The following is a 9,179-nucleotide window of genomic DNA, read 5'->3' on the forward strand; positions in this document are numbered from 1 at the left end:
CTTAGGCTGGTTTGAGCAGTTTTTTCAGTAGGGAATTGTTAGGCTTTGCTATAGCAATAGACAGCTTAAATACACCACAAGTCTTACTGTATAAAAGTTTTCACCCCCTCAATGAAAGTCTATGGGATTTTAGGTGGGTTTGATAGTCTGGTTTACGAAAACCATAAGCCGGATCAGTTAGAAAAGATATAGCAACCCGAGTCAGACCAGTCTGAAAGTCTGACCCGAGTTTGGTGGTTGTAGCTTTAAAAGGCTAGGAGGAGATACATTTTAAAATTTGGTCTCAGATTTTTTTCAGAAAATTTGGTATTTTTCAAGCCAACTTAATAATACAGACCAAAGAAAAATATAAATAAAAAGATGACAAGTCAAAAGATTTTTTCTACACAGCTATTTATTTAGGATTTTAACAAGCTCTTTTAAACAGATTATTAATAATATTCATATTTTTAAGTGCAGTTTTGTGAAATTCAGTTGGTTGGCTAAAAACATCACATTTGCAATTTAAAATCTTATGAAAATATTATTTTCCTGTTCTTTGAATTAGGGAAAAGGTGCATTCATCAATGTTAATACAAGTTATAGACAGCACTGAGTGGGAGGTCTGTTACAGAACATGGAAATACAATCTTCTAGTCTGTTCCTATATTGTTAGTTAGTTTTAATTTTAAAAGAATTAAAAGATTTAATTTTAGTTGTGACATATAGTGGTATTATAATGTTGGCACAGCTGTTGTCGATGTCTTCAAATGCATAAAAAAAAAACTTTCAGACACATCCCACTGTAATAATGAAATAAATGGCATACCCTGTTGCAAAGGGAGGTCTAACAGCTGAAGAATGACACAGAAAATGACTTGCGTGTGACAGTAATACAGTCACATCGTAACACTATGATGCCAAGCGTTGTGTGCTATGTAGCTTTAATCCAAAAGGCTCCAAAGTGTTAGTGGTGAATCTTATCTTCACACCCTAACATTCTGCATGAGACTGAAATGAATAGCTATTTGCCATGGTGGTAAAACCTCTGCCCTGACTGGCTGTGAGAAAGGTAGGTGTGGCGAGGGGTTGGTTGAGAAGAGTTTTGAAATGTAGCCTGTAAAACAAAAGGAGAAAAAAAAAATGAATGTCACTTTCCTTATACAGATCTTGATCAGATACTGCATTTATTTCATAAGGAAATGTACATACATGCTATAAATAAAACGGTATTCTTGGTTTGGACAGAACTCACCGCATGTGCTTGTTGTGAGGGCGTTCCATGCGTGAATGCGCCTGGGGAAGCTGGCCTTGGTGGATGTGCATATGGTAAGCCAGACTGTCCAAAGAAAAAAAGCAAGACATCTATGCCCAAAACATAACAAGTAATCCTACTTTTTAAGGCTAAAAATCAATTAATTGCAAATAATGCAGCAGGAAGACTAAGTTAATATAGATTTCATTAATTGGCTTGGCTCTGACCTTGCCAGGAGGGATCTGGACAGCAATAGAAGCAGTAGGCAGCAAACCTGCACCACTGACATGCAGAGCCTGTGGATGCATGGGCCTCAATGAACTCTGAAATCACAAATATGAGTAATGTTTACAGACATAGGGATTCAGTGACACTCTGCACTCAGCTGTCCATCCTTTGGTCCCAGTTTATCAGAGTTTACATCCTGACCAGCCCTACTTACTGAGTCTGTGAAGCCGGACTGCTGGTTAGCATGTTCCAACTGTTTCTGCAGGGGAATCCCAGCGCTGGGGATATAACCTGGAATGAAAGTAGTAATACAGAAGGATTGTGAAGGTGTCTGCCAAAAAGACGACGGAGAAAACATTTATGGGGGACAGGCCCGGTTAAAAACCTTACTGAGCTGCCTTGCTGTCTACTGTCTACATACACTACAGTTCAAATTATTGGGTTCAGTGAGATTTTTTTTTTTTTTAAGGAAATTAATACTTCTATTCAGCAAGGATGCATTTTATTAATTAAAAGTGACAGCAAAAACATGTATAATGTTACAAAAGTTTTCTATTACAAATAAATGTTCTTTTGACTTCTTATTCAGCAACGAATCCTGAAAAAAAAAAATATCACGGTTTCCACAAAAATATTAACGCTTAATGTTTATTTAGCAATTAGCATAGCATTAATGTTTCTTGAGCACCAAATCAGAGTATTACAATGATTTCTGAAGGATCATGTGACACTTATGACTGGAGTATTGACTGCTGAAAATTCAGCTTTGGTGTCAGGAATAAATGACATTTTAAAATATATTCAAATAGAAAACAGTTTTTTTATTTTAGAAATATTACTGTTTTTACTGTATTTCTGATCAAATAAATGCAGCCTTGGTGAGTGTAAGAGACTTCTTTTAAAATATTAAAACCAAACCGATCCCAAACTTTTGAATTTGTTCCAAGGTAGCATCCTAAATAAAATTGCCCCTTAGGTGCGACTGGTTTAAAAAAAAAAAAAAAAACATTGGCCATTTATCGCCACACATATTTAATTAAATATACTACTTCATGATAAAAGTATGCAACATGAACTCATCCAAACACAGACCAGAGGGGAACCGTCAGGGTCCTCTAAGGCCCTCAGAGAGAGCCTAAACTATTGTAAAAGCAATATTTACCATTTTTAAATATATTTTTTTAAATGACAATTTTTAAATATTATTTTTAATAATCATTTCTATTTTTAAGTATCACCATCTAAATAAAATAAATACAATTTCTGTGGAAATAAACTCTCCAAATCTGCCTATTCAGTGAATGTGTTACATGAACGATGCCCATTTTCTCATTAGAATGTTTCCGCCTAGAGTTTGCGGTTCTGTGATTGGTGGTCCAGCTATGATATCAGTGGCGTAGCAAGTCAGCCCCGGGCCCATAAGCAAAAACATTTGTACGGGCCCCCCCAAACGTTATAGGTTAATGTAGGCTTCAACACTCCTTTATTGTTGTCTTCTCTGAGGTAAATAACATTACATGACTATTCACAAGCGCTTTTATTGACGGTAGCCTAAAAATGCTGGGAAATTATTTTGAACGTTTTCAAGTCTATTTTTATTTGTAGCGCACCAGCCATCCAATAATCTCAACAAACATGTTTTGTTATTTTAATATAACACAAATCATAGTGTAAAAGAATTTAATGGAAGTGCGATCCATTGCAGTCTACATGAAGCACAGACTTTTTAAGAGCCAAAGAAAGACAGACGTTTCGCTGAAAGGATGAAGTCATTATGTACATTAACAATAATTTGGGACAAATATAATGCAATTTAATGGAAAACATGTGAGTGGTGCTCTGTGGTGCGGCAGGATTTTGAACAGCACCCAGAGTCGCAGCTGAGTCGCCGGTGGCACTACTGGTGTGCGTACACTCATACAAAACAATGTGTTCGAATTTTAAAAACGTGGTGCGGTGCGTCCAGTTTGTGACCTGATTAAGGCTGGATTAGCCTCTTGTTTCAAAGGTGGAATTGTCAAAGATGACTTTTAGAAGAAGACACCGTAAGCTAGGCTGGTAGTTAGTTTTTTCCCCGACGAGGGTAGGGGAGAGGGCCTAGGTTCAAGAGTCACGGGTTACTACTGACACAGACACGTTACACACACCTGGCTGAGAGGTGAAGTGACTGTGGACCGCATAACCCTGCTGCTGATGGGGCAAGTACTGCATGGCCTGGAATGCTGATGCACCTGGAAACAGAAAAACAGAACATCACAACAACACATCACAAATGTACACCCTGTTCAAGAACACAACAAGAAAATGAACGTAAGAACCTTTTGAGTCTTACAAGCGAATAATAACACACATCCACATCTAATCATAAGAACTGAGGGAAAATACAAACAAGGTACCTCTAAGTTGTGAACCACTGGCATAATTGGCTGGCACCGGCTGACTGGAGGCAAAAGGTGATGTATGCTGCGGCTGGCTGACTCCATACGGGCTATGACTCGCCTGGGCTCCAGAGTACTGGCCATGCTCGGTTCCACCTGCACTGAATCCTGGCTGAGACTGGAAATGACGTGTCTGAGAAGGTGGCAAGCAACCAATCATTTTTTAATGATCAAGCACACACACCAAAAAAATCAAATCTGTGAGTGGTAGCTGAACTGGGTGTCCCTCCTTATTAAAAAAAATTGGTTTTGTTTGTTTCAGGTACAAACAAATTGATTTACATTAAAATATCACACTCACAGAAATGACTGGCGACTGGAAGAGCTGTTTACTCCGTTCCCCAAGAAGAGCACCTGAACGCCCATGACTAACCTGACCCGCTGTGTGAAAACAAGTGGTGATGCAAAATGAAGTCATTATTGAAGGGCAATTCTAGTAGAGTCTAAATGACAGTTACAGCTTTATACTTCTTTGACAGATTACTGAAGATGTCAAATAGTGGTCACCTTGCATGCTGAGAAGGTGCGGTCCACTGTGGATGGACATGTTTGGCTGGTATGTTGCCGAAGTCAGAGTTGTCATGTCACTGTAAACATATTAAACATAATAAACTGATTAGCAAACATGTAATTTTCAAAAATCTGACAGCTTTGGATAATAAATGCTAAAAAAGTGGGCGTGGTGCGGAGCGGAGGAGAGGAGAGGGAAGAGGGGAGACGGACAACACACACAGCTTCACGTTCAGAAAGTTTCATTTCGCTCCCATCGAGTTAAAAATATAAATAAAGGCACAGCCATTTGCACTCTGCATCGAAAACATATATATGAACGCGTTGTTGCACCTCTGAGAACTTTTAGGGCTTATTCTCTGGCGTTTATATAAGCCTTTTGACGGGTTGTGTCAGAGCTGTAAAAACGGTTATGCTCACCAAGTGAATGAATCGCGTTTGTGCCGAACTCAAATTACGAAGCAAAAACAAACACTCTTCTTCGATCCATGAACGTTTCTCTCAGTTAATGTGCGCGATGTCATCTCACAGTCTGAAACATCTGTCATAGCATATCAACACATGCTGTTGGGAATAATTAAGTGAAGCGTCTTCTCATTGGATAAGAACACGCAGTCTCATGAATAATTTAATAGACACCAACACGTCATCGATGAACTATAGTTCATTGCCACGTCATTAACACGATGTAGATTTTAAACCCGGAAGATGAAAATAGCGCAAAAAAAGCTTAAAATTAACCAGTTTTCTCCAACAGTTAAAATTATCGGATGCTAACATTCTCTTCTATGATGAGCAACACAAACACCTCTGCTAAAATCTCAGAAAAAGTAGTCTGGGGTTTCATGACCCTTTAAAGTAAAAAAACTTACTGACCCCGAACCTTTGAATAGTGGTGTGATGTGTGTGTGTGTGTGTGTGTGTATATATATATATATATATATGTATGCACATTTTTTTAAATTAAAGTCATGTGTGAAGGATTTAAGGATTCTTTGTTGCAACCTGTGTGTCTGTGTGTTGCTTTAAGAGAGCAATCATACACGTTTATTTATTTTATATAAATTTATTCATTAATTTATAATCATTTATAATAATAATTTTAAACATTTATGTACTAATTTCTTTGATTCATTCATTGATCAAATTATTATTACATTTTATGTTATTTTTCCATTGTTTAGTCTAATGATTGTGTGGTTTGCAGGGATATTTGTCTTCTCGAGTGAGAGATAAGATAAGTCTCTCTATTTTAAAGTTTTTAACACCACAAGACAATGTTGTGAAGCAGTAATTTTCCATTGCTATCATTTGTGGTATAATAACACTAGTTGGATTAGAGTTGGTCATACAAAGTCTACGCACATACACAACTAAGATGAGTCAATAAACTCATTTTTTATCATCATAACTTTGTTTCCTCTTCTCTGGCTTTCTTAGGATGCTTTCACGCTTGGTTCGATTGCCTGGTCCGAACCTGTGTTTGGTTGATCCCCCCCTCCCACTGCCACCGCTGGTTTGTGTTCATACTGTATTTTTTGGTTCTGAACCACGGTACATTTGAGTCACTGAGAAAATTCTGATTCCTTTCCAAAGCACCCACATAGATCGGCACATGTGTCTATTTGACATGACTGTAATGCAAAGGTTCAAAAGAAAGCGGGAGTCAATTTCTGCGAGCAGAAATTAGATCTAAATACTTTCTGCTGCAGTGCGTCAGTCATACTTTTCAAGAAAAAGAGTGAGTAAACGCATAAATACACCATTTGACCAACTCATACGTCATTAATAGCAGTTCACCTCCGTGATTTAGTACAATGCATTCACATCAGAAGCCAACCGTACCGGAGTTCGCATGAACTGCACCCCAGACCACCCATTTTAGGAAAACGGCGGCGTTCACGTCATCCAAACGAACCGAACTCTGATGTCAAATGAACTCGGGTGCGCATTAAAAGTGTTAGTGTGAAAGCACCCTTATTCAGCCTCTTGGCTGGTAGAAGACTGTTAATACAGTTTTGAGTATCAGACAAAACACTGGGTTTGTCAAAAGAGCAGGTTTTGACGCTGCAAAGAAAACAATAACTGCACTTTGGTGGGACACTAAGGCAGACATCTCAAGACTGTGGTTATTGAATAAGCAACATACAGTTAATATGGAATGCTCTTTAGCTAGATTTAATAAAGCTAAATTAAGAACAGTACAGGCCTGGTAAGAGTTATAAAATCTATTTAATGAACGGTTCATTGGGTAGTAAGATATATCTCCATAGAACTGTGAAGAACTTATATCTAGCATGTGGTGTCTGGGGATGGATATACTATTTATGGTGTGGAGACCTAATTTTTCCATTTGACATCAGGCTTTGCCAGATCTCTTTTCCATACCTCTGTTCTTTCCGACGTCTTTTCTCCTCCTCATGTAGGACTTTCTTCAGCTGCAGAAAAAGCTGGTGCTTCTCCTCTTGAAGACCCTGCAGCTTCACTCCCATCTTCATAATCTAATGAGAGAGAAAGAAAGAAATAAAGGGCTGGTCAGGAGTCCTGAGACATAATTCCTACATCACTTGTAAATAATCCAACTATTAGAATGCAGCAATTACACAGATGCACCTGCTCTTTTGTTTCCTCTAAGGACATTCTCTCTTCCATCTCTTTCTTCCTCTTCCTCTCTTCCTCTTCTTTTAGTTTCTGCTCCATCATTTTGTCAACCTCTTCCTCCTCTGAGAAAAACAATTGATAACTGATCACAAAGTGCACATGATCAACAATCATCAGCACCGGAGAGCAACATGAACATGGAAATTATTTTATTTCCTGTAGTAAAAATAATATACAGCGGATTCCTGGACTCACCTTGCCTCTTCCGCTCCCTCTCTCTCATAATGTGCTTATGCAAGGCACGTGCCATGGCATTAGACAGTTTGGGCCTCTCCAGAAGAGCCGGCATGATGGTAGGAATTGGTGGTGCCAGCTGGAGTCGAGATATGAGGAAAATATGTTACAACATAAAAATCAGCATCTTCATTTTTAGTCACTAATGAGTCCACTAAGATTGAATTCAGATTCTAGTGGCCTTTTACCACAACTAACGTTAGAATAGTCAGGGTGAGAAACAGTTCAAGAACTGATAGTCTAGAAATTATTTAACCTTGTTAAATGACAACGTTAAAAACATAACGGAACCAATAAAATTCTTAGTATTGCTGTACAGCACAATTTAGACATTTGACAGATTCAGAATGACACATCACAAACACAAACTAAAGCTGCAGTCAAAAAGTTGACAAGCCTTGCTAACGTTGTTTAAACCAACTTACCATATCAACTCTAAAAACCAAAGACTACGAGTTAGAGCAAAATATAATTTAGGAGAAAGAGATGTGGCAATCTGAGAAGCAATACAAGGCAGTAAATGAGCAAACTCCCTGCACTGGGTTAGCTCTATGAGGACTTCACAAGCTAGCTGGCTATGCTTGCAGTAACCGGAATGTTTCGACAGTCGATTCAGTTAATCTGTCCAATAAAAATCATCTTTCATACGCATGATTTAATAAGCCAAAGTGATTTCAGTATTTTCTATCTGCAGTAAGTTGCATTAACACCCGACCATTAGGCTAGCAGGCTAACGGCTCAAGTGACAGCTTAGTCAGCTAGCTTGCAAAATCAGCGAACTAAATAAAACTCTTGCAGTGACATTCATGGAATCTTCATGTAACGCACTTTTGTCCGTTTCTGAGATTAAAAGAATGCTGAGCTTGTCTGAAGGCTTTCTTTAAAGAAAAATTAACAAGCGTATCAGTAATTAACCAAAATGAAAACGACAGGAAACCCAGTATGGCGCACTTCCGCTGTGGGCGTAACTTGATGACGGCACGTGTCAGTGAGCGTGTTTCGTCAGCCCAGTGACTGAGCCCATGAAAAAATTCAAAAGTGATATTTCCTCCAGTTGCTCTTTTTGTGATGACTCTGTTGAAACTGTTGTTCATCTCTTTTGGAACTGTCTATTTACAAATTAATTCTGGCAATATGTTTTAAGTTTCATTAGGAGTAACATTTATAATGAATGTATTCTGTTTTATTGAGTATGAACAATCTAAAAGGAAACAGTTGTATGTAGTGAATCTGATTTTACTTCTTGCAAAATTTCACATCCATAGATGCAAATATTCAAACTCCAGACCTCTCTTTCTTGTTTTTATAAAATAATTTGAGCAATACCTTTTATCGATCCAGCTGTCTCAGAACAAAAAAGCTTTAAAGGGGTCATATGATGCGATTTCAAGTTTTCCTTTCTCTTTGGAGTGTTACAAGCTCTTGGTGCATAAAGAAGATCTGTAAAGTTGCAAAGACTAAATTCTCAAAACCAAAGAGATATTCTTTATCAAAGTTAAGACTCTGCCACGCCCCCCTAAAACGGCTTGTTCTAACACATCCCCACATATCTACGTCGCTATGTGGAAATATTTGCATAATGCGGCCCAAATGTGCACGCAAAGAAAGAAGGCGTGGTTTCAGTAACCGCAGTTAGTGTTGAAGCAGCCATGTCAGGGAGAAGCTGTGTGTTTCTAGGCGAAAGCAAAAGCACTTTATTTGGCCTTCCGAAAGTAGATGCATTTAGGAATCTTTAAGATCACTTAGAACAGAACAGCAATGCATTTTATGGACGACCGTTTCGTGAACCTAGGAGAGGAGGTAATTCTGACTTTGCTATGACAATCTGGCGCTTCTGAATCAGCTACTGTTTTGTTATTAGTTTAAGTATTTGC

The 9,179-nt window shown here is 38.2% G+C and overlaps 1 protein-coding gene across 3 annotated transcripts; it reads right to left on the reverse strand.

Moving 5' to 3' along the window:
- Positions 1 to 382: 382 nt before the first annotated feature.
- On the reverse strand, positions 383 to 8,340 carry LOC107672761 (G protein pathway suppressor 2-like). 3 transcript variants are annotated; one of them, XM_016466103.1, is made up of 13 exons: positions 8,134 to 8,262; positions 7,731 to 7,801; positions 7,267 to 7,384; positions 7,024 to 7,133; positions 6,799 to 6,911; positions 4,408 to 4,487; positions 4,202 to 4,281; positions 3,859 to 4,033; positions 3,610 to 3,693; positions 1,677 to 1,753; positions 1,462 to 1,557; positions 1,235 to 1,318; positions 383 to 1,096 (listed from the first exon to the last, which is right to left on the reverse strand). In XM_016466103.1, exons 2-13 carry the CDS (start codon positions 7,731 to 7,733, stop codon positions 1,004 to 1,006), a joined length of 1,113 nt encoding a protein of 370 aa, XP_016321589.1. In that variant the 5' UTR covers positions 7,734 to 7,801; positions 8,134 to 8,262; the 3' UTR covers positions 383 to 1,003. The 3 variants fall into 3 exon arrangements, with proteins under 3 accessions (XP_016321589.1, XP_016321592.1, XP_016321590.1); XM_016466106.1 differs by lacking the exons at positions 7,731 to 7,801; positions 8,134 to 8,262 and adding an exon at positions 8,274 to 8,340; XM_016466104.1 differs by lacking the exon at positions 7,731 to 7,801.
- Between the last annotated feature and the right edge of the window lie 839 nt (positions 8,341 to 9,179).

This window comes from Sinocyclocheilus anshuiensis, unplaced genomic scaffold (assembly GCF_001515605.1).
Source record: "Sinocyclocheilus anshuiensis isolate Anshui unplaced genomic scaffold, SAMN03320099.WGS_v1.1 scaffold88, whole genome shotgun sequence".
NCBI lineage: Eukaryota > Metazoa > Chordata > Actinopteri > Cypriniformes > Cyprinidae > Sinocyclocheilus > Sinocyclocheilus anshuiensis.